Source organism: Aquarana catesbeiana, linkage group LG02, assembly GCF_042186555.1.
Source record: "Aquarana catesbeiana isolate 2022-GZ linkage group LG02, ASM4218655v1, whole genome shotgun sequence".
Classification (NCBI taxonomy): Eukaryota; Metazoa; Chordata; class Amphibia; order Anura; family Ranidae; genus Aquarana; species Aquarana catesbeiana.
In genome coordinates, this window is record NC_133325.1 from 397,917,485 (window position 1) to 397,943,585 (window position 26,101).

At 40.2% G+C, this 26,101-nt stretch overlaps 1 protein-coding gene across 1 annotated transcript in view; it reads left to right on the forward strand.

Annotated features, from left to right (window-relative positions):
* TBX4 (T-box transcription factor 4) overlaps nt 1–26,101 on the forward strand; it is a 245,895-nt gene that overhangs the window by 197,325 nt on the left and 22,469 nt on the right. Inside the window, exons 6-7 of the mRNA XM_073617960.1 lie at nt 16,678–16,830; nt 20,612–20,700. Of these exons, the coding sequence (XP_073474061.1) occupies nt 16,678–16,830; nt 20,612–20,700 (242 nt within the window). The remainder of the gene's footprint in view (nt 1–16,677; nt 16,831–20,611; nt 20,701–26,101) is intronic.

Below are 26,101 nucleotides of genomic sequence, written 5' to 3' on the forward strand. Positions count from 1 at the left end.
GTTGACATGGGTATTTTTTTTCATACCCAGTCATCTGAAATAGAAATTGTTTTTTTTTTTTTGGGATGAATAAAGTGAATGCAGCTTCAATTCATTAAATAAGATAAACAGGCATACTTTTTACAAAGTGAGCATACTGTACTCTATTTATTCAGTAAAAAAATCTTGGTATCATCCTTAAAGTGTATTTAAACCTAAGAGCAGAAGTGTAATATATTCCAGCTTAATGCTGTAATTCTGCTTTATGTAATTCACCATCCTTCCGCAGAGGGGTAAGCAAAGGACACTATCTGGAATACATCAGTAATAAAAATTACGTTTGAAAAGTAAATCAGCAACTACGGGGGGGCAAGCAAAAGTTCATCCAATTTGCAATTTTTAAAGTCTACTTTTCAGATTTTCTGAAATGTGGATAATATTTCTACTGCTTATATGCAGCCTAGCTTACATTACAGTTTGTTTCATTTTCCTGCAAGCACATTTATCTTTTAACTATTACCTGTAAGCTGCAGATCCTTGATCACGTGTAGACAAACTCGCGCTTTCTGTTTTTGTAATCTGCCAGATGCTGTCTTCATAGAAAAGCAGTGAGTAAGTACAGGATTGTCAAGTATAGCAGGGCCAGATAAATGATGGCCCCTCCAGGATTATTTATTTCAAATTACATGAGGCTTTAAAATAAAAAATAAAAAACTACATCAATTAATACATGACAGGAAAGTAAAGCAGAGTGAAAATTGGTCCTTGTATTTAACCACTTCCAGCCCATTGGATGTCATACGATGTCCTAGACTTGAAGTAGAGATATCGGCATGATGCCTGCAACTACAGGCATCATCCTGTTATCATTTTTTTGCCAGCGATTCCCTACAATGTAAAAGCCATCGTATTGGCTGATTAGCCACTGGATTGCTTTTACAGGCAGCAGAATTGGACCCCCCCTCCTTCCTGATCGTCCCATGCAATTAGAGAGCCCTGGATCCGATCCAGCGGTACCACCGGGTTACCAAATAGCTGGCTGTGGCAGGTGTAAACACTGCCATTTTTTTCTAGAAAACCGTGATCAATGTTTTTTTTATTTCATGCTTTCCAGGGTAGATATCTGGGGTCTTAATAGACTCCAGATGTCTCCATAAACAGGACCTGTAATGCCTTATTTCTATGACAAGGGGTGTTTTCATTTCTTGTGATAGGAATAAAAGTGATAAAAAAAAATTTAAGGGATAGCATAAAGAAATAAAAAAAAATATTAAAAAAATGTAAAGCGCCCCCTGTCCCCTCGTGCTCGTGCGCAGAAGCAAATGCAAAGGTTTTGCCGCGAACATTGTAGCGAAAGCAATAATTCTTGTGCTAGACCTCCTCTGTAATTCTAAACTGTTAACCTGTAAAAAAATTTTAAAGCATTGCCTATGGAGATTTTTAGGTAGCATAGTTTGACACCATTCCACAAACGTGTGCAATTTGAAAGCGTGACATATTAGGTAACTATTTACTCAGCATGACATCGTCGTTTATATTTTTCCCAAAAATAATTGGGTTATATATTGTAGTTTTTTGCATTAAAATTTATTAAAAATGTATTTTTTCCCAAAAAAAATTGCGTTAGAAGAATCACTGCGCAAATACATGTCACGCTGTGACATAAAAAATTGGAACACCAACCATTCTCTAGGGTCTCTGCTTAAAATATATGTAAAATGTTTGGGGGTTCTGAGTAATTTTCTAGCACAAAGAGAGAAATGCCAGAATTGGCTTGGTGGGGAAATAGTTAAAAATAAAAAGTGTAGCTCTCCATAGCAAAAAACCCCCCAAAAAACAGTGTTACTTTTTATCTTATGATATGCACAGAAAAATTACATAGTGGCATGTTAAAGGAGACATGCACTGGGACAATACAGTGGTCGCACTTACTGACCTCTCTTGAAATATAAATTGCCTTGCTGTTATGCTAAGTTAATGCCTTTCTGTGCCACTGACCTGGAACAAGTATGCTAGACAAGAGATCTGACATAAAGTTGAACCCCAAGCATATACTGTGTAATATGCACAAATTTTGCATTGGGATGCGTTGAACCTGCGTTAAACAGTGCAGCTCAGCGCTGATTGTGTACCTGCAGCAAACTGATGACATAAGCTCCATCTAGGCAAATTCACTGACTGCAGCTCAAGGACTGATTTTATTAGTAAAAGGTACAGTTTTTTTTTTTAGAAAAACTCTACTGTTGTATATGGAGAAATGTCAGGAATATTCATACAGGCCTAACAAGTTACTGAAAAGTCCACTTAAAAAAGGTTTAAAATAAAATTGACCAAAACGATTGCCATTTAACTTCAACATTGAACTTTCCAAGTAGAAATTCTTCCATGCAGGGTTTCATTTTTCCAGTATATTCTGGAGTTTAATATTTTGTTCTGTGGACTATTTCTGTTTACTGCTATTTTTGTTGCCCAAGTGAATACTGTTTTGAAGTTTTCCTGCAGCTTTGGAATCAAGCAAGTATGAGCTAAGGAAGGCGAGACAGTTGAGCGATGATTACATTTTGAAAGCAGCAATTAAAGCTATACCAAACTGCTTTTCCTTCCTCTATTCCATGTTTTTTCACCCATTTTGTTCCTCCCTTCTCCATGATGTGATACTTTACCATCCACACTATAATGACTCACCAAAATTAATGGCTGGTCAAATTATAAACCAGCTACTGTGCTTTCATAATGGTTTCCTATGGGTTAATCTCCCAGGTACTGATTTCCAATATCATCTCTCGCACTCAAACACATCTCATGCAGGTAACAGCCAGAGGTGATCAGCAACGCGATAGAGCGTTTATACCCTAGTGTCGGGAAGACACTTGTTACATGTGAGTGGATGTACATTGCTTTAATAAAGTCTGCTATCAAAAATGTTATCATGCTATGGAAGCCTTCCTCCCTCTGTCTTACTTCTATGTGTGGCCGTGACCTGCATGAGAGATGTTTGAGTGCGAGAGACGATATTGGAAATCAGTATCTGGGAGATTAACCCATTGGAAACCATGATGAAAGAACAGTAGCTGGTTTATATTTTGACCAGCCATTAATTCTGATGAGTCATTATAGTGTGGATGGTGAAGGATAACATTGGGTGTCACCTTTAGTGATTCAAACACAGTTTAAAAGAATCAGTTCAGCATTAAGTTATTTTCTGGGATTCTTTCTTCTGGAAGGGCTCTTTCACACGGGCGGTCCACCCGACGGACTTCGCTTTGCTCACTGGGGGATCGATTAGTTGATCCCCGCTGAGCAGCCGGATGACATCTGTCAGAGCCCCGCTCTTCTCTATGGGGAGATTGGATGAAAATGGGCCGCCTGTCCATTGTCATCCGATCCCATCCGAACCGCCAGACCAGGGGTCTCCAAACTTTCTAAGCAAAGGCCCAGTTTATTGTCCTTCAGGCTTTGAGGGGGCCAGACTGTGGCCAGTGAGAGTAGAAAGTGCCAAAACATCAATGTGCGTAAACAATGCCTCATTATTGGTATCAGTGGGAATACTGTCCCATTATTGGCGTTAGTGAGAAGAATAGTGCCCTATCATGGTGTCAGTGGAAGGAATAGTGGCCCATCATTGGTATCTGTGGGAGGAGTAGTGCCCCATCATTGGCGTCAATAGGAGGAATAGTGTCCCATCATTGGTATTAGTGTAAGGAGTAGTGCTCCATCATAGGTGTCAGTGTAAGGAAAATAGTGCCTCTTTATTGGTGTAAGTGGGAGAATCAGTGCCCCAATGTTGGTATGGGTGGCAGGAATTATGCCCCACTGTGGTTGTCAGTAGAAGGAATAGTGACCTAGGGGCCAGATAGAGGCAAGCAAAGGGCCACATCCAGCCCTGGGGCCGCAGTTTGGAGACCACTGCTCCAGATGGATGGAAGATAGGGTCTCCAGCCATCTGGATTTACAGACAGGACTAGATCTGATATCGGCGGGTGTCAGCGGACATGTCATCCGTCACTCCATAGGAGTGAATGGAGTGTTCGATCAGGTCCGCCTGAAAAACTGACAGGCGGACCTGATCGAAAAGCCTGTGTGAAAGGGGCCAAACACTTGCAGGTTTTTCCTGAGTGGACTTATTTATTGCACATTGCACTTTTTTCTTCTACAGCACTGGACTTATAGTTTTTGCAGTATTTTGCACTTTTTTTGCAATAATTGCACTTTATCTGTTTACAGTATTGGCACTTAATGTTTTATGTTAAAACTTTGCACATTGAACTGTGATATTATATATCACAGGGTTTGATGTTTTCTTACAGTGATGTCTTTTATATTGTCATATAGATCATTGCACTTTATATTATTATCACAGTTTTTGCACATTGTATTAGTGTATATATTGTTTTATTATATATTGATCAACTTAAGGCATTTGGATAAAAATTACAAACTAGAGCTGCTCGCTGTTCCTTTTTTTATCAGTGTTTCCGGTGTATCACCGAATTACTAGTGGCAGCTGTTTAATACCATCCTCTCCCATGCTTTTTACAATAACATCTTGGACGCTGTATATTTTTTTGTTTCATAATCAAAAAATTATGTTGTAGTTGATTCATTGGATTTTTCAAGTATGCACTTTTTGCATGACTGTCCCAGTGAAGCCTCACCTCGTGCTGAATCAGCATCAAACATTTTTTCTCGGCCACTATGTGTAAAAGACAGACCATTTTACCTTTCATCGTCCTCATGCAGGAGAAGCATTGCTATCCTTAGATGCACACTCTCAATTGGGATGACAAGAGGACACACTGAGACCCATTGTGTCAACATTTAAATTCTCAGCTGCAGCCTATCACAAGCAGGAAGAATAATGGAACTTGTAGTCCTAAAGTAACCAGACAAATATCCTTTCTGGCATGTGCACTGCTCACATCCACACTGGAAGAGGAGAGATACTGCTACGAGACATACATGATGATGATAAAGATTAAAGGACAACAAAAGCAAGCTAAAAAAAAACAGAACAGTGATCATCATTAAATGGTAGAGCTTTGGTAAATTCAAAAAATGTATCTGAGGGTTCAAAAATACTTCAACTATATTTGATTTTAGTTTTTTTCAGTTTAAGTACTATTGCTTATCTATTTCATTAGACCACAACCAACTGCTTTTGATGCATTTTTTTTATGTGTACAGTGCAGACATTCATTCAACATTAAGCCAGCAGCAGAAACTACTAACCTTTAAACAAGGCACGCTCCTCCAAGTGCAAATTTGTCTTGCAGGTCCACAATAGCAGTGACAAATTTCAACATAAAGAACATTTTACAAAAGCTAGCAGTCACTGTCCAGGCTACAATTTACAATATTACTTTGACAAGTTGCTGAGTAATTGAGTTACATCTAGCCTATTGTCTATTTTTTTTCTTTTAAATTACCTTCATTGGTAAAGGGCCTCCTGTCTCCAGCTCTAGAACTTATGTTCAACAGACATATGTTTGGTTAATGCAGGAATACTTAGAAATCTTCAATCCTGCAATGTTTCCTTTCAGACTATTGGATGCTTGGTGTCAAGCTCTCAGGACTACAGGAGTGATTTTGACACTCCCACCAAAACCAGTGGGTGTTATTAGTAGTAATGTTTAGTGACATCATGTTCAGTGGTGTGAGGACAATGCATGCTGGTGCTCCACACCCACAGCAAGACCACAGGAAATATTGAGGACTAGAAGTTTGCTTCTCCACAACTTTATAAATAAATAAAAGGTACTGATATGGAATTAAAAAATACAAAAAAGTGCAATACACTGACCAGGACGGGGCCACGTCAATTGCTTGTTTCTTAACTAGAGTTCTGCTTTAAAGAAGAACTCTGAGGATAGTAATAGGGAGGCTGCCATTGGTGATATTTCCTTCTGAAAATAGTAAGTGACCTGGTTGTCATGCCAAATTAATGTTTTGTGAGTCACTGACGTGGAACAAATATGCAGAAAACTATTTCTTGTCTCCACCCTGATTTGACTGGTTGTATGCTTGTTCCAAGTCATTAGTTTCTTATGTTAGAGACAGCCAAGAAATTCACATTTTCAGAAGGAGGCTAACAAAAGCAGCCCAGGGTTCCGTCTCAGTACAGGTTTTCTTTAAGCAATTCTACGGGTAAGGTGTAGGTGAGAATTTTATACTCTGACCAAAGACGTGCTAAACTTCGGTGTCAAGTTAACATTTTCACATTCTTGTCACAGTGTGAATGTGCTATGCAATTGGATGAGAATAAACTGCTAAAAATAACATTAGTACTACTACTTGGATGGAGAAAAATGTATTTTTGGCTGTCACTCCTTAGGCCAGATGGTCATCAGCTTCTGCCTTGTCTGGGATACAGATGCCTGTGACACTGGATACTCATAAACTTATTCATATGAGATCTAAAGAAGCCAGAACATTTTAAATTAAGCTGAAAAATAAATAAGATATTGTAAGTCGTTGAAATGTGTTTTCATTATTGTTGCGTGATTACTTAGTGGCAAAGTATTAAAGGCTATGTACATCAGTGCAGTTTAAAAATAGAGAAAGCATGGTTATGTGTACTAGATGGTAATAAAGACAGTAGAATCCACAATACAGGGAAATGGTCATAGGAGAACTACATAGATAAACCTTTACATAGTAGGAATGCCATTCCTTTCATCTCCCCCAGATGTCATATATTCACAGCTTGTTCTGTTTCAAATCTCTCTTTACTCAAAATACACACAGTACCTCCTGGCACATTTGCTTTCTATGAGGCTACATATGCATGTGGAGATTTGGACCCATACACTATATTACCAAAAGTATTGGAACGCCTGCCTTTACAGGCACATGAACTTTGATGGCACCCCAGTCTTAGTTCATAGGGTTCAATATTGAGTTGGCCCACCCTTTGCAGCTATAACAGCTTCAGCTCTTCTGGGAAGGCTGTCCACAAAGTTTAGGAGTGTGTCTATGGGAATGTTTGACCATTCTTCCAGAAATGAATTTGTGAGGTCAGGCACTGATGTGAAGGAGAAGGCCTGGCTAGCAGTCTCCGCTCTAATTCATTCCAAAGGTGTTCTTTTGGGTTGAGGTCAGGACTCTGTGCAGGCCAGTCAAGTTCCTCCACCCAAAACTTGATCATCCATGTCTTTATGGACCTTGCTTTGTGCAATGATGCGCAGTCATGTTGGAACAGGAAGGGGGCATCCCCAAACTGTTCCCACAAAGTTGGGAGTATGAAATTGTCCAAAACGTCCTGGTATGCTAATGCCTTAAGAGTTTCCTTCACTGGAACTAAGGGGCCAAGCCCAACCCCTAAATAACGACCCCACACCATAATCCCCCTCCACCAAATGATTTGGACCAGGGCACAAAGCAAGGTCCATAAAGACATGAATGAGTGAGTTTGGGGTGTTGGAACTTGATTGGCCTGCACAGAGTCCTGACCTCAACTCAATAGAACACCTTTGGGATGACTAAGAGCAGAGACTGCAAGCCAGGCCTGATCGTCCACATCAGTGCCTGACCTCACAAATGTGCTTCTGGAAGAATGGTCAAACATTCCCATAGACACACAACTAAACCTTGTGGACAGCCTTCCCAGAAGAGTTGAAGCTGTTATAGCTGCAAAGGGTGGGCCAACTTAGTACTGAACCCTACAAACTAAGACTGGGGTGCCATTAAAGTTCATGTGCGTGTAAACGCAGGTGTCACAATACTTTTGGTAATATAGTGTATGGGTCCAAATCTCCACATGCATATGCAGCCTCATAGAAAGCAAATGTGCCAGGAGGTACTGTGTGTATTTTGAGTAAAGAGAGATTTAAAACAGAACAAGCTGTGAATATATGACATCTGGGGAAGATGAAAGGAATGGCATTCCTACTATGTAAAGGTTTATCCATGTAGTTCTCCTATGACCATTTCACTGTATTGTGGATTATACTGTCTTTATTACCATCTAGTGCACATAACAATGCTTCCTCTATTTTTAAACTGCACTGATGTACATAACCTTTAATACTTAGATGTTATAGCTACAAAGGGTGGGCAAACTCAATATTGAACCCTATGGACTAAGAATGGGATGCCATTAAAGTTCATGTGCGTATAAAGGCAGGTGTCCCAATACTTTTGGTAATATAGTGTACATGTCCACAACTATGTACTGGCTGCATGGTATTTAATGATTGCAGCACTCAGTGCATTCTTTTGATCTTGATCTCTTTGGGGAATGAAAAGACACAAGTCAGCAACAGCATCTCGGTCTTTTCTGTGTACTGCTTTTGAGTGTCACCACTAACCCATGGAGACAGTGGAAGGTTATTTGCATTATTATAACAAAAGCAAGATCATGGCCATTTTTACATACATACAAAACCAAACATAATGATATTAACAATAAAGTACCCATTAACATATGTGTAGAGACAACATAAATATTGTGCTGACACACACAGATACCTCAACCTACACAGAATCAGTACTGTATATTGACACAGGTAAAAACCACTGAAGATACAGTGTAGGTACTATACTGGCACAAGCAAAAGAATGTCCAGAGAGAGAGAGTACATACATACTGGAACTTCAGGGCTGGGTTAACATAGCGGCTATTGGAGCTAAAGCTCCAGGCTCCTTACCAGGCCCATTTGCTCAAAAAAAAAAAATCTAAAAAAAAAAATCTTTTGAGTTTCAAGGGTCATAGAGACCCCAAATTGAGGGGGGGGGGGGTAGGTAGCCGAAGACCTGCCCCACCACTGGTCAAAATTTGGGGCTCCTAGAACCTTTGGTTCCGGAGATACGAGGCTCCTTGCGCAGCCTGTCAGAAGCTACATACAGAGCGTCCAGTTTAAATACAAGCTGGCACACTCTGTTTGCAGCAGACTGAGAGGATGAGCTCACAGTGCCTCGCCTCACTTATTGTCACTTATTGAGCTCAATGGTCAGCTTGGAGCCTTGGACCAATGGTAAAGTACCATTGGCCCCAGCTGTCCAATAAAAGTCACATGCTCCCTTTCAGCCCAGTCCTCTTAATTACAAGGAAATACATGGGTTTATGGGTATAAGGTTTACCCATAATCCCATGTTATTCTCACACAGTTAAGAGGGAGAATGAGAATCTTCTGCTGCTAAAAAGGTACTATTTTAAACAAGCTAAATCATATATGAAGCACTGACCCCCGAAGGAGCTGCTGTTTAAATTTTTGGGTCTTACCGTTACCTCAATGTTTCACCGTGCCCATTACAGGGGTCCCATTAGAGAAATGTTCAATGATGTCTGCACCAGTTACTTTTTCTCCAATTCTTTTATTCAACAAAGTCATTACACATACTGTGAGGGTTGCATCCTTCAATTGAGTTTCCAGGCTTCTCCTGAGATACCAGCATACTTTGCTCGGTCACCTCCAGGAAAGTCCTCCCTTGGTTTTCTTCAATTGATCGGCTTCTCCCAGCAGGCAAGACAGCACAGGACCACCCTCTGGATCAGCAGGCCCCAGAACTCCTGGGCCTACTTCTTTAGTAACACAGCCTCGGGCCAGCCGGCCCCGAGAAAGCAGAGCTGCCACGCCACACCTTGGGTCAGGAGGGCCTTCAAGTCGGGAACCACCCAAAACACATTGGCGCCCATACCTTAAGTACCCCTTACCCAGAATGCATGGCGAGTGAACCACTCCCACCGGGCTGTTCCTGAGTAAAAGGGGTACCCAATGCATCTAGCCTTTTGCCTTTCCAACACTTACCGGTGGCTACAGCGACACCCACGGCCAAGTGGAAACTGACACAACCCAGCTGAACTGGTAAAGAAACCAGCGAATTTACCATAATTAGTCTGAGCTAAACTACAGCTTCAGACAAACTTAAATTTACATAAATAGCACCTGCCCATCAGCAGCAGGGACGCTACATATATTAGCATGCTATATGTTATAAGATAATTTATTATTTATCTATTTAGTGTGAAATTACTGGTTGGAAGTTATAACTTCAAACGTCAGTAATATGTCCATTAAGTCACCTGCTTGAGTACAGTTTTTGAAAATATAGTAAATTACCTTAAAAACAACATATAATAATTATTTGTATATTGCTATGTAATTAACCCCTTGCACCCAGGCCAATTCTGACACTTCTCTCCTACATGTAATAATCATAATTTTTTTGATAGAAAGAACCCCAGAACAAGAACCATCAGAACCCTAAGGAATAATGGTGGTCGTTGCAACTTTTTATGTTACATGGTATTTGCACAGCAATTTTATCAAACTTGTTTTTTTGGAAAGAATTTCATGAATTAAAAAAAACAAAACAAAAAAAAGACTAAAGTTAGTACGATTTTTTTGTATACTATGAAAGACGATGTTACGCTGAGTAAATAGATACCTAACATTTCACACTTTACAATTGCGCACACTTGTGGAATGGCGCCAAACTATAGTACTTAAAAATTTCCATAGGCGATGCTTTAAAATTTTTTACAGGTTTACAGGTTACATGTTTAAAATTACAGAGGAGGTCTAGTACTCGAATTATTATTATATTGTCATTTCTTTAGCTGCAGCATCTTTAACTCAGCCTGCAGAGTTTGACAGGCAGCACTGCCTGTCAAACTCGACTATTGATTTCAATGGGGCCTCTCTGCAACTGCAAGCCAAACTTGCTCGCAGTAGCAGCATAGTCCAACAATGTAAAAATACCGTTCAGCAATGTAAAAAAAAAAACAAGGAGGTGGCAATAGCACCTCATGAACGCCTGTCAGCTGGTGCTATACCACTCATTGAAAAGAAATCCATCACAGATTACTTTTCAGAGGGCAGTAAGCATTAATGCAAATGTAAAGAAACTTGAAACACATCATCCATTTCACACTTACCACCAACCAGGTCACTCCCCAGCCACTTCCCATGTTAGCCACCTCCTTTCAACTTATATCACAGGTGACCATTTCCCAACCTGCAGATGATAGACCCTACTCCAAAAAATATCACTTCCAGTTACTCCCCCACCCGCTGATTGATATCCCTCCATGACCACCTCACACCCCCCTGCTGACAGACCTCTCTCTCCAGCCTGTCCCCACACACCCTCTCACCTGCTTAACTGTGGATGGGAGAATCAATCCCACAGTGTTATTGTGTTTCCAGTGGGAAACTTCCCTATCCACAGAATACAATGATTAGTGTTGCTAACTATAGCTGGCAGCACTGATTGTTTTGGGAAAAACCTGACAGGCTGGTTGTACTCAAGTCAATGAATAGATTGATTTGTGTACAACCAGCTAGCCCATACATAGATCGACTATGGCTGGTCTCTGCTTAATTGGCTTAATTTCAATCCATGTATGGCCCGCTTAACCACTACACAGTCCCTAAACATCCTTCCACAAACCTTTACATTTTTCCTTCCCAGATTCCTTCATCCTCCTCACCTGTACATAGTGCCTGGTGTCATACCCTTCATACCCCTCTCCTGTACATAGTGCTCACTGTCATACCCTCCACACTCCTCTCTGTACATACCGCCCTCTGTCATACCCTCCACACATCTCTCCTATACATACTGTCCACTGTCATACACTTCTCTCCTGTACATAGTGCCCACTGTCATACCCTCGACATTCCTCTCCTGTGCATACTATCCACTGTCATACCCCCATACTCCTCTCCTGTACATATTGCCTGCTGTCATACCCTCCACACTCCTCTCCTGTACATACTGCCCACTGTCATACCCTCCACACTCCACTCCTGTACATACTGTCCACTGTCATACACTTCTCTCCTGTACATAGCGCCCACTGTCATACCCTCGACATTCCTCTCCTGTACATACTATCCACTGTCATACCCCCATACTCCTCTCCTGTACATATTGCCTGCTGTCATACCCTCCACACTCCTCTCCTGTACATACTGCCCACTGTCTTACCCTCCACACTCGTCTCCTGTACATACTGCTCAGTAACATACCCTCCACACTGCTCTGCTGTACATATTGCCAACTTTCATAAACTCCTCTACTGTACATAGTGCTGGCTGTCATACCCTGCACACTCCTCTCCTGTGCACACTGCCCACTCTCATACCATCCACACTCCTCTCCTGTATATACTGCCCAATGTTATACCAACCACACTCCTCTCCTGTACATACCGCCCCTATCATACCCTCCACACTCCCCTCCTGTACATACTGCCAGCTGTCTTTCTCTCTACACTTCTCTCCTGCCCCCATAATACCTTTCCCATTCCTCTCCTGTACATACTGCCCCATCATACCATCCACACTCCTCTCCTGTACATACTGCCCACTGTCATCCCCTCCACACTCCTCTCCTGTACATAGTGCCCACTGGCATACCCTCCACACTCCTCTCCTGTACATAGTGCCCACAGTCAACCCTCCATACTCCTCTGCTGTGCATACTGCCCACTGTCATACCCTGCACACTCATCTCCTGTACATAGTGCCCACTGCCACACCCTCCACACCCCTCTCCTGTACATAGTGCCCACTGTTATACCCTCCACATTCCTCTCCCTCACCTGCACATACTTCTCATTTTTATACCATCCATACTCCTCCCCTATGCATCTTACCCACAATTCAGTTCTTTAAAATGATATAGAATATCCCCAATGTTACCAGCTCTAGAATGGGCACACTTTTGTTAGTTTAACTAAAGGAAATCTTCTCAGTCCTCGTATTTGTTCTGCCCATTATTAGTACTCATTTAATTTTGTAATTACTATTGTGATGTATAGAGGAACATAGGGGATGTCAGCTACTCTAAATATACCACTGGTAAAAAAAAGTGTCCCTGAAAATATTTTCGAAAAGTTGGCAACTATGCACTTGGGCACTGTCCAAGGGCAACCGGGTCAGTAGGGGGCCCCATGAGAGGCTCCCGGGATCCTGTGATATTAAAGCAGTCGTAAACTTTGCTAACATTACTACTTTTAAGAGGCCCTGCAGTAGGTTATGTCATAATGTACAAGAATGAACAACATATTAGCACATTAGGCTTTGGGCTTAGTCTGACACTTACGTGTCAGACTAAGCCCTCCAGTGCTGTGCTGTGATCAATCCGGCGGATCCTGGGCACTTACTTCCATCTTCACCCTGTCTTCCTTCTGAGTTCTGTGTCTTCGGTCACTTGCCTTGGCCTGGGCTGCGTTGATGTCACTCCCACGCATGCTCATGCGCATCCTCTCTCTCTCATCCTCCCTCCCTTACCCCTCACCCCTCTCTCATCCCCTTTCTCTCTCTCTCATCCTCCCTCTCTCTATTTAATTTAATTTGTTATAACAAAATATTTGTTTGCTATTTTTTTTTTTTATAAAAAGCCCCACCAAACTCCTCAGCACCAGGCCCTTGATGTTCTTAATCCGGCCCTGGGGAACTTGCAAAAACATGTCTACAGTGACAGAATCAGCAGCATCCTGACACAAGCAGTAACATGTACATAGAGACTCAATCTGTACTATACTGACAGAACCAAAACATGTCTGAAGAAAAACAATCAGTACTGTTTTAACATACTAAAAACAAAGGCACAATATGTATAGTATTGACCCACCAGAAACTTGTCTAAAAAGATATGTACATAATTCTGTGCAGGCTAGGGGAGGGAGAGTAAAAATAAACCTGTTGCTGTGCCCTGTGTGGTTCACAAAAAGTAAATGAGTAAAACAAACATGCAGCTATTACTTTACCGGTGTATATTAAAGAGGGAGTCCCGCGAAAAAAAAAAAATTTAACTGTCAGCACCTACAAATACTGCAGCTGCTAACTGTTAAAATAAGGACACTTACCTGTTTCAGGGTCCAGCGATGTCAGCACCCGAGGCGAACCGTCGCTCGGCTCTCGGGTGCTGCCACCGCCATCTTCTATAAGGGAATCAGGAAATTAAGCTTTGCGGCTTCACTTCCCGGTTCCCTACTACGCACGCGCGAGTCACGCTGCGCGATCAGAGTGGTCCCTGCTGTCTCTGCTACCTATACAGCAAATGTGGCACATGAAAAGTTCAGCATAGTATATGCTACTGCAATGTAAGGCCCCTTTCACAGGAGAGGTTCGATCGAGTCCACCTGTCAGTTTTTTAGGCAGACCCAATCAGACCCTCCATTTTCCTCTATGGGCAGTCAGATGTAAATGGACTTGTGTCTGTTTACACCCGACTACAAACAGAAGGGGGATCTGTTCCCCTTAGTCTAGCCAGATCAGAACTGAGGGCAGTCGGATGTAAACGGCAGCCGGTCTATTTACATGCGACTACCCAAAGAGCAGAGTGAACACAGACTTGTTACCCAGCAGCTCCATTCACCTCAGCAGGGGATCCGTGGACAGATCCCTTGCTGAGCAAAACTAGATGCAGCCCATGTGAAAGGGGCCTAAGAGCCACCTATATTATATAAACTGTGTTTAATTACCTTTGAAAGCAAATCTCAGACCTTGCAGCCCTGGAAGAGCTGTGTGCAGGCAGCTGTATGTACAGGTATGTTCTTTACCACAGTGTCTGGAAGACAGCACTTGCCCACACACCAATGACATAAAATCATTTGATTTTCAGATCAGTAAATGTCCACAGTCTCAATTTTGGGAGCCTCCTCATTTGGCGTTGACTCCTGGGCAAGAACAAGTTCTCTGCATTTGCAATACATGTGAAGCATGTGGCCTACCACTCATTTGCTGCTTTTATCCCTATTCTCAGCCAATATTATTTTGTTTGATCATTTTTTACCCTACTCCTTTTTTTTCTCTGCATCTTTGTTTTCCTGTTGAAAGTGCAGTTGTTGAGATAATCGATTTCTCTGATTCGGGTCTCAGAATAATAGAAATGATATACTGTATGTTAGTCACTTTTACCTATTTATTGTCTACTACCCTTTTGGGATTATTTATGAATTATTTGATTTTGATTATATTTTTCATTATTATGTCATTCTTTTGAATGAATTCATGATTTTGCAATAGTTTTTTTCTGGATAATGCGTTAAGCAGTTTAATTATGTATTGGGTTGTGCTTTTGTAGGATCTAGAACATGTTTGAATAACTATGAGCTTGCGGTATTGTCTCTACAATAAAATTAATTGGCTCGATCTATTATATTTCTTATTGCTGTCTATTATATATATTTTCCTTTTTTTTTTTTTTTTTTTTTTTTTTACAGACCGAAGTTTATATTAGTCCCCTAACCCACAGTAGGAAATACACTGATTCCACTGTACAGTAGATGTAAATAGTATGTTTTGGGAAATTTGCATATCAATTCTGGAAATTGTAATTGTATATAGATTAGGGAGGGGATAGAAGGCTTATTCTGCATACAGTACGTATGCTTAATAACACCTGTTTTTTCATTGTTATTATTTTTTTAATAGCAAAGTGCGATTGTACTAGTCATTATTGCAGGGAAGTTATGTTCATTATATTACATATTTTTGCCCTTACTGGGCATACTTAAACTCAGCAAATGAAATCACAATTCTTGAGCTGCATGTTTATTACAGCATTGAGGTAGAGTTGCATGACAACCAAGCAACTAGTATTTGTCCACACAGGATATTACAGTATATTGAAAAAGGATATCACAGACTTTCCAGTAAAAACAACAATATAGCAATATAACACATAAGCTACCTCATGTAAAATGCCTTAACAGGAGGCGAATTAGGGTTTTTAAGAATCATTGTCACAAAGGGCTTCATGTACAAACATTGTTCTGAAGAAAAGTGTTCTTGATTTCTGCAATAAGACAGTCTTAATTTTAGAGTACTTTTCATTTATGAATTATATTGCAAACATAATATGTCATCCAAATGTGTGAATACTAAAGCAGGTTTGGCACCATGTTCAAACTATTGATATGGGGCAGTTTGCAAGGGTATCCTATCATAAAGTTGCACAACAGCTCAGGAAATATAGCCATATAAGCTAGGCATGCTTTTGCTCAAGATGGTGAATTTGAGTGAGAGGGGTTGACTTGATCCCAAGAGTCCTTCAAATGGAGCAGCACTGATCCTGCCAGTGAGATCTTGAAGTGTGCTCAAGGTATTTGAAGTACTGACCTGCTAGATAGAATGGGTCTCTGGAATTCAGAAGCAAAGATAATTGTGGAAATCATTGCAACCTCAAGTCTGATGGCATACCTCAAGGGCCACCTGAGAATTGTCTGGCCTGACACACTGTGCACCTGCTATTGTGTTGTATTCCAAAATTTTACCAGATGGTAACTGCTGCTGTGAGTAAACGAATTATTCGACATTAAACACTGCCGTCACTTGTTTCAGAATCTCAGTTTTTTAAATAAACAAGAAAAAATATTGTAGGGGTAGAAAATATTGCCTAAATATCTCTACATAGCTCAGGAAGGTATAGCAGAAATTGAAGTATGAAACTGATCATGAAGTAAGGAATGTAACACCAAAAATATATTGTCCTACAAATAAATTCATGTAAAACCTGCATGTAGTTATATAATATTTATAAGATATCCTCAATACCTGTACATTTTTTAGTGTGCAAGGTTTTGGGGGGTACATGACATAACCTGACACATTCTGGTAGGTTGGAAAATCTATAGTATATTTTAATTCATTCTTAGGTTTAGGAAACTTTGAAATATATTATTTGATATTTATCATGTATTTAAGTTTCATGTATAAAAACTGCTGTTAATTCATTTTTTTCCAGATTATTTTAAACTCCATGCACAAATACCAGCCCAGGTTACATATTGTCAAAGCAGATGAAAACAATGCCTTTGGATCCAAAAACACAGCATTCTGTACACATGTATTTTCAGAGACAGCATTTATATCTGTGACGTCTTATCAGAATCACAAGGTGAGTTTAACACTTTAAATCGGTTTTCATTGACTTTAAAACCTTAAAGTAAAACTAAAAGCAAAACTTTCTTTTTAGTTTTGGATAGAGTAGAGAGGGATTAGAACGTATGTCAGGTTTTATTGCAGTCTGTGCCCCCGTTAGGGATATTCACCCTCTCTATTTGTCCTGTTTACCATTATCATTGAAAGTGAAAGTAAAAGAAAATCCTAAATTTTGGGTTGTCCCCAGAAAAGTAATAGAGGGACACTAGTTCTGGTGACCGGGGGGTCCCCAAGGAATTCCTTTAATTTGCAGGGATTTCCTCTCACTTCCTGTTTGGCTATAGGACAGGAAGTGAGGAGAAATCTCTGCAATGGGACACAGATGGCGTAAAAAAATCTGGCAGGGCTTATAACCCTCCCTTGCTTTATCCAAAATTAAAAAAAAAGTTTTGCCTATAGTTTTACATTAAGCTAAACTATAACTACATTTTTATAGATTTGGCTAAAGTCATAAGTGGCTAGAGCCACTGTCAGTTCTTTATTACTGTCTGTGTACATCAGGGAGATTAATGCTCTGTAATTGTCCTGATCACCAGTATCACTGGGAATGAAAATGGGGGTAAATCCATTACCAAGCATGCACTATACTGATATTGCCATAACTTGTGCCCTATCTATTTAACTAACATTTTACCAGTCATAAAGATGTTACTTAAAAACTATTGTCATTATATTGACTGTATACCATGTAACAGTTTACATTGACCCTACATACTCTCATGCATGAGAGATTCTTTACTGTGAATGTGAACAATGTAAAAGAAAGTGAGGGGAAATCTTCAGATGAGGGCACCGATTCATATGACAACTGTCGTAGAGGGGATTTCCTTCACGTTGGAAAAATGTATATTTTTGCTTCCTGTCTACAAGGCCTCTTGTCCTGCAGGCTGTAGGTGGCTGATATAGATGAAGCCCATCTCTACTCCAGCTGAGGTGTTTAAAATAGGCCATAAAATAGGAGACTAAGTGCACAAAAAAGATACCCTTAGAGAGACATCTGTAGGGACATCCATCACCTAAGGACACTTGCCAGAAACTGAGGTTTAGCTGAGCTGGGAGAGGTTATGCCTGGTTGGGATATTCCTGTCTTTTTTTGCCTAGTGTCCATTCACCTGCAGGTGGGCGCATAACACAAGTAGTCATAAATATGAAGTGTCCTGTGATGTACAATTAGGAAAAAAAAAAAAAAAAACAAGAGCAGTTTAAATCCTATCGTGTACTCAATTTTTATAAAAGGTTTTTTTTGGATATCACTTAACTATTTTTCATTTTCTTATTTTACAATAAAATATGTATGCTTACCTAAGTGTATTTATACTTGTATTCAACAATAATAGCATCTCATAATACCATATGTACTGCACTATTCTTTCTTTTCCACAAATCAAATTCATGAAAAAGAAAATTCTCAACTTAGCTAACGCTAAGCACTTACCATGGTAAGTAGCACACATTTATGCTATAGGCTGATGTTAAATAAGATGTGTTTTCTAAATTACCCCATGCAATATTAAATTGAAACATTTCAAAAATAATACCCTTTGGGATATTGCTTAATGAATCAGCTAACTCATAAACCTTGAGATGTCATTCAAACAGAACAGCAAATCTAATAATGATGAGAAAATCTTGCTCATAAATCTAAGGTGAAAACTTATTACCGCACGTGTATTTGCTGAGACATTATGAACACAGTGACCATAAAACGTAGTGGTTTACAGCTGTATCAAATCCGAGCAGAGATGTGAGCTAGGGCACTACCACAAAATAAACTGCAACATAACATAAGTATGGTCCACACACACATCCTCAAGTGATTGGTAGGCTGATAAAATAGAATCTAAAGTTGATCATACACTGGTAGATTTTTGTATGAATGTTTGTACAAAGAATCTCATCAGTACATTCGATAACGCCAGCAGAGACTTGACGAAGTACTTCATAATGTAATTTGCTTGAAACATTCCATTTTGGAATAAGTAAGATTTCCCATATGTAAACTACAGTCAATCTTATGCCGTGTACACACGATCGCAAATTCCAACAGCAAAATCCATGTTTTTTTTTCCGACGGATGTTGGCACAAACTTGTCTTGCGTACACACAGTCACACAAATGTTGTCGGAAATTCCGAACGTCAAGAACGCGGTGACGTACAACGAGCCGAGAAGATTGAAGTTCAATAGCCAGTGCGGCTCTTCTGCTTGATTCCGAGCATGCGTGGAATTTTGTGCGTCGGAATTGTGTACACACGATCGGAATTTCCAACAACGGATCTTGTTGACGGAAAATTTAAGGTCCAGATCTCAAATTTTGTTTGTCGGAAATTCCAACGGAAAATGTCCGATGGAGCCTACACACGGTCGGAATTTCCGACAACGAGCTCCCATCGAACATTTGTTGTCGGAAATTCCGACCGTGTGTATGCGGCATTAGAATTTAGTTTGAAAAAATTTCCCATCCTATTTCTTTGATTTCTTTAATTTCTACAGTCCAAAGCAATCAATGATTTGATCCCATTAACTACTGTATTAGAAAAAAGAAGCATTCTGAAAACAAAAATTGTAAACAAAATTCTGTTGGTGTATAACCAGTTTTAGATTTTATTAGCAAATAAAAGTGCAGCATACCCCTTTATACCGATTGGTATCATATCATCATAGACACAAATGGGGTTTGCTGTCACCCTGCCACATGGTAAGATAATTATCCACTCTCAGAATCGCTTAGTGAAAGTTGATAAGACACAATTTTTTTATTACGAAAAAATTCAGCCTGCCAAAGTATATTTGCTAATTGTGGTGATCACATGATCAAGAGCCACACAAATTAGTTTCTAGTCCTCTCTCCAGGACCTGGAGCTGTAAATTTCACCATGATCATCTTATTTGGCCAATCATGATGATCACATGTTTAGGAACCACTCAGAATGGTTTTCTATCTCTTTTGCAGTTCCCAGTAGCAGAAATGTTAATTGACATTCTCCTGACATGGGGAACTTTCCAGGAGAATGTTAACCTACTGATTCTGAGCAGGAAGGGATTAAAGAGGTTTACAACTTCTACTTAGAATGTGAAAAACTCATTGGAATCTTGCACTGCTAACCAGCAGATGTTGTACCACTCATACCTCATCCTTCAGCTAATAAAGACACTGCAAAGCACATTAGAGGCCAGTACCATGCTTTTATCAGCATGGAATTGCTTGATTCTGGAAACCCATTTGCTGCCAATAAGTTTATGTGGCTGGACTGTCTTGTAAAATCCTGTGGTGAGCAGTGTCAGCTTCAAAATTGTTCTAGCCTCACTGGCAGAGGTATGAGCACTAGTCAGCAACCGGGAGGTTGCCAACAGGTTTTTTACTTTGTACATGAAAGCAGAAACTCTCATTAGTTTGTTGAAAATTCATATTTTATGGCTGATCAACATTTTACAGCTGATAGCAGATTTTAACAACATATAATCAAACAAAAATTTGTGTAAATAGTTTGAACGAAAGCTGAAGTAATTGCAAATGCATCTTCCTCTCATCAGAACAATACAGTTTCCACATCTAGGGTTTAGTCCACTAGAAGATAACCACCTATATGCATTGGTATTATAAACTCAAGAACCTAAAATCAGCAGAACTGTTCATTGAGTTTGTATTAATATGACATGTTAAAATGGTGTGGGTTCTTCTAATTTTCATTTGTATGCATTTTATACACTGTTATTTATTTCACTTATTGCTTTTAGATTACCCAGTTGAAAATTGAAAATAATCCATTTGCCAAAGGCTTCAGGGGAAGTGATGACAGTGACCTCCGTGTGGCTCGTCTGCAAAGGTAAAAAAATAAAAAATTGTATTTGTTACCTGAGAAACATTTTTACTAATTTATTGATTGCAGTCATATAACTTCAGCCTTTACAGAGAGAACAGATCCAGTAATTTTACTTCTACCAAAACTATACACACAAAGGTGTCCGTTTATGAAACTGTGAACAGCAGTGATCCCTAGGATCACCCCTGATCTCAGTCAATTAATCATTTATGAAACACAGATGATCGGGGGGAGAACACCCCTAAGTGAAAATGTCCAAATTGGGCCCAATTAGCCATTTTTCCCTCCCCAGCGTCATGTGACTCATTAGTGTTACAAGGTCCCAGGTGTGAATTTGGTGTTATCGCTCTCACTCTCTCATACTGGTCACTGGAAGTTCAACATTGCACATCATGGCAAAGAACTCTCTGAGGATCTGAAAAAAAGAATTTTCACTCTACATAAAGATGGTCTAGGCTATAATAAATTTGCCAAGACCCCAAAACTGAGCTGCAGCACGGTGGCCAAGACCATACAGCAGTTTAACAGGATAGGTTCCACTCAGAACAGGCCTCGCCATGGTTGACCAAAGAAGTTGAGTGCATGTGCTCAGCGTCATGTCCAGAGGTTGTCTTTGGGAAATAGATGTATGAGTGCTGCCAGCATTGCTGCAGAGGTTGAAGGGTCGGGGGGTCAGCCTGTCAGTGTTTAGACCATGCGCCGTACACTGCATCAAATTGGTCTGCATGGCTGTCGTCCCAGAAGGAAGCCTCTTCTAAAGATGATGCACAAGGAAGCCCGCAAACAGTTTGCTGAAGACAAGCAGACTAAGGACATGGATTATTGGAACCATGCCCTGTGGTCTGATGAGACCAAGATAAACTTATTTGGTTCAGATGGTGTGAAGCGTGTGTGGCGGCAACCAGGTGAGGAGTACAAAGACAAGTGTGTCTTGCCTACAGCCAAGGATAGTGGTGGGAGTGTCATGGTCTGGGGCTGCATTAGTGCTGCTGGCACTGGGGAGCTACAGTTCATTGAGGGAACCATGAATGCCAACATGTACTGTGACAAACTGAAGCAGAGCATGATCTCCTCCCTTCGGAGACTGGGCCGCAGGGCAGTATTCCAACATGATAACGACCCCAAACACACCTCCAAGATGACCACTGCCTTGCTAAAGAAGCTGAGGGTAAAGGTATGTCACAGTATATGTTGGCATTTATGGTTTCCTCAATGAACTGTAGCTCCCCAGTGCCAGCAGAACTCATGCAGCCCCAGACCATGACACTCCCACCACCATGCTTGAATGTAGGCAAGACACACTTGTCTTTGTACTCCTCACCTGGTTGCTTCCACACACGCTTGACACCATCTGAACCAAATAAGTTTATCTTGGTCTCATCAGACCATAGGACATGGTTCCAGTAATCCATGTCCTTACTCTGCTTGTCTTCAGCAAACTGCTTGCAGGCTTTCTTGTGCATCTAATGAAGAGGCTTCCCTCTGGGATGACAGCCATGCAGACCAATTTGATGCAGCGTGCGGCGTATGGTCTGAGCACTGACAAGCTGACCCCCCACCCCTTCAACCTCTGCAGCAATGCTGGCAGCACTCATATGTCTATTTCCCAACGACAACCTCTAGATATGACGCTGAGCACATGCACTCAACTTCTTTGGTCGACCATGGCGACGCCTGTTCTGAGTGAAACCTGTCCTGTTAAACCACTACCACTAAACCACTATTTATGTAGAGCAACAATTCTTTTTTTCAGATCCTCAGAGAGTTCTTTGCCATGAGGTGCCATGTTGAACTTCCAGTGACCAGTATGAGAGAGTGAGAGCGATAACACCAAATTTAACACACCTGCTCCCCATTTACACCTGAGACCTTGTAATACTAACAAGTTACATGACACTGGGGATGGAAAATGGCCAATTGGGCCCAATCTGGACATTTTCACCTAGGGGTGTACTCACTTTTGTTGCCAGCGGTTTAGACATTAATGGCTGTGTGTTGAGTTATTTTGAGGGGACAGCAAATTTACACTGTTATACAAGCTGTACACTCACTACTTTACATTGTAGCAAAGTGTCATTTCTTCAGTGTTGTCACATGAAAAGATAGAAGAAAATATTTACCAAAATATGAGGGGTGTACTCACTTTTATATATATATATATATATATATATATATATATATATATATATATATATATATATATATATAATAGGATGCATTAAGGTGAAAAAACACGAGGGTTTACAACCCCTTTAAGCTTTAGTACCGCACAAAAATGGAACGTATTTGCTGTATTAATGGATTCTACTCCTATATAAATGAATGCCAATTTTAATATGTAATTTTTTTGTAGTATAGGAGCACGGAACCTTATGGTGATTTTCTATAATAATAAATGCTGTATGCAGTCCTTTAGAGATTACTAAAATTAAAGCAATGGGAGCACCACACTAGTTTGCATAGTTGTATAATGTATTCTGCAACAAACCCAATGCATTTTATGGGGTCAACACTCTCCCTTCATCAGGGCTTGTAGACTAAGAACCATAAAATGAGGGATACTGTCCTGGACTGTAAGTTGGAACCCAAGTAAGTGTGTCCTTCTCACTTCCCTTTCCCAGCCAGGACGTTATTCCTCATCCTAGGGTGAATACTCAACCTCTTCCTGATAAAGGGGAGTGTTGACCCCCAAAACTCTCTGGCTTTTTTTGCAAAATAAAATCTTTTATGGACTATACATACTAGTGTAGCACTTTCAGTTTTTTTGGTAGAACTACACTATTTAAAAAAAATGAATGCCCAATTTGTTTTGTTTGAGTTTTAAAAGAGATTCAAAAGCATGTCTTAAGTAAAAGAAAATATTTTCCTGTGTGTATGTAACTGCAAGAAAATGCATTTAAAGTAGAAAGCTCAAGTATTATGTGACTAGTTAACATCTGTGTGATGCTGCATGGTATATTATTAAAACATAGGATATGCTGCATATTTTATGTGCGTTAAAGTGATATTAAAGGTAATGTTTAAATAAAAAAATAACAAACATATTATACTTTTGCGTAGAGTAGCCCCAATCCTGCTATTCTCAGGTTCCCCAGCTGGCGCTCCTGGCTCCTCCTCTTTTTCAAGTGCCCCCATAGCAAGCCACTTGCTAGGGGGCACTAGTACATGCTCATTCCCAAGGGGCTCAGCCCTGCCTTCACTCCCAACTCACTGCCTGTTATTGACAGCAGCGGAAGCCAATGAGGAGGCAGAAACACAAGAGAGCAGCTGCTCTCATGCACAGCGCTGGTTTGCGCTGGGGCTCAGTTAGGTATTGGGGGGGCTGTGGGAAAAGCTGCATACTGAAGGTTTTTTACCTTCATGCATAGAATGTGTGAAGGTAAAAAAGGCTTTAGCCTTTGGAACCACTTTAAGCAGGCTCCTTAAAATGGATTACAAACTCACAAAAACATATGTATCAAGCCGTTTTTATGCCTTTGTAATGTATCTGCACCATGTAAAATCCTTCCCTGCCTTTGTATTGTAAATGAAAAACAAATGCATATAAAAGGCACTGAAAAAACACAAAAATGCTAAAAATAATGGAGGAGGGTTAGAATCTTGAACATCAAATAGTCCATTTTTAAGGCTAATATGTAAGGGATTTTCAAACACAGGGCACAGGGAGCTGAGCACTGCCATCTACCATGGCAAACATGTGCCAATGAAAAAAGAAAATAGGAAATATTTTTGAGCAGGGAGAGGGAACTCTGTTTCATGTGAGTTGGAGGGTGGCATGGTAAAAACACAATTTTTCTAATTATTTCATTGTTTTAGAGATAGCAGCCAGAAATATTGCCATTTTTTGTAGATTACATTTTGAAAATGAGCCAAATGCACTTTTGCAGCCACAAAATATCCACATTTAAGTGTATATATTTAACATAGTCAAAGGAAGAAATATTTCAGTAAATCCATAAACAGCATTTGGGCATTTTGGTAAGCTTCATTTTGAATAGGAGGGACAATAGGCAGTTAGAGTGTATTATTTCATTAAAAAAAAAGAAGTCAGCAAAATATTCCACTGACTACAAGCACAGAGTCATAGCTCCCAACTTTAGAACTTGAGGGGACCTCTGGGTTTTAAGTGGACATGGTTAAATGATGCTGAATATTGAAAGTGGCTTAACAGTGTCTCAGCCTACTCACCGTATACAGCACATGTACAGGGGTTGGACAAACGTATGCAGCATTACTTGTACTAAAAAAAACTCCTTAAAGTGTTACTAAACCCACAACAGTAAAATCAGTCTGCTTATGCAGTAAAGCATGCTTGTTATACTCACTGTGGATCCTAAGGGGTTAATCCTGCGCATTGTGTAAAAAGGCTGTTTGATCCTGTTCTCTCTGATCCTCCCCTTCTTCCGCTGTCCCCAATCCATCTCCTTATAGGACAGAACCTTTGGAGTCACTCTGCACATGCTCATTTTGGTATGTATTGCAAGAGTTTTTTTTTCTTGGGGGGGGTGCATGTGATCAGCACAGGGCCAATCAGCACTGTCCAGACAGAGGTTCGGGGTCCTGCAGCCTCATAGGACAGTCAGAGTAGAATGAAAACTCCTTTAACAAGCTTTAACCAGACACTGATAGAAGTCACAAGACTGCTATATACTGCTGATGAGAAAATGTATTTAGCAGTTTATAGTTACTAAAATAATTGCATTTCCATGTTCTGTGTACTTTGGGAGACCAGATATAGTGAATTCAGGGTTCCGGGTTTTGTTACACTTTAAATACTGTACATTGGCACAAATGAGAGTCTTACATACGTATCTCTCAGCACAAATGATCATTTTTTCAAGTGGAACTCTTTCATTACACATGCTTTCTCCACACAGAATACAGGCAGATAGCTAACCCTTTGTCTAATCTTACCTTAAAACATACAGTATCTGTGGTCAAAATTTAAAATCATATATTCATTTTCAGATTGTATTTCAAATATTTATAACCTGCTCCTATTAATCCAAAGACATGCTGGTAGGTTAATTGGCTTATTTCCAAAAAAATGGCCCTAGTATATGAATGTGAGTTGGGGACTTTGGATTGTGGGCTCCTTGAGGGTAGGGACCAATGTGAGTGTGTGCTGCATAAAAATTGACAGCACTATATGGGTACCTTAAATAAATAATAATAATAGATGAGCATCTTAATGAGACACAATGTATAGGGATTGGGACAATTGTAGACACACACCCACACTCACTCAGGTTGAACTGGATGGACTGGTGTCTTTATTCAACCTTACTAACAGCCTTGAAGTTTGTAAATTTGTATGCAGTGACTATAGAATGTATGGATGATACCTATACAATGCAGTCCAATATTCCAGCCAGCCCCATAAAACTCACATACATACGGCAAG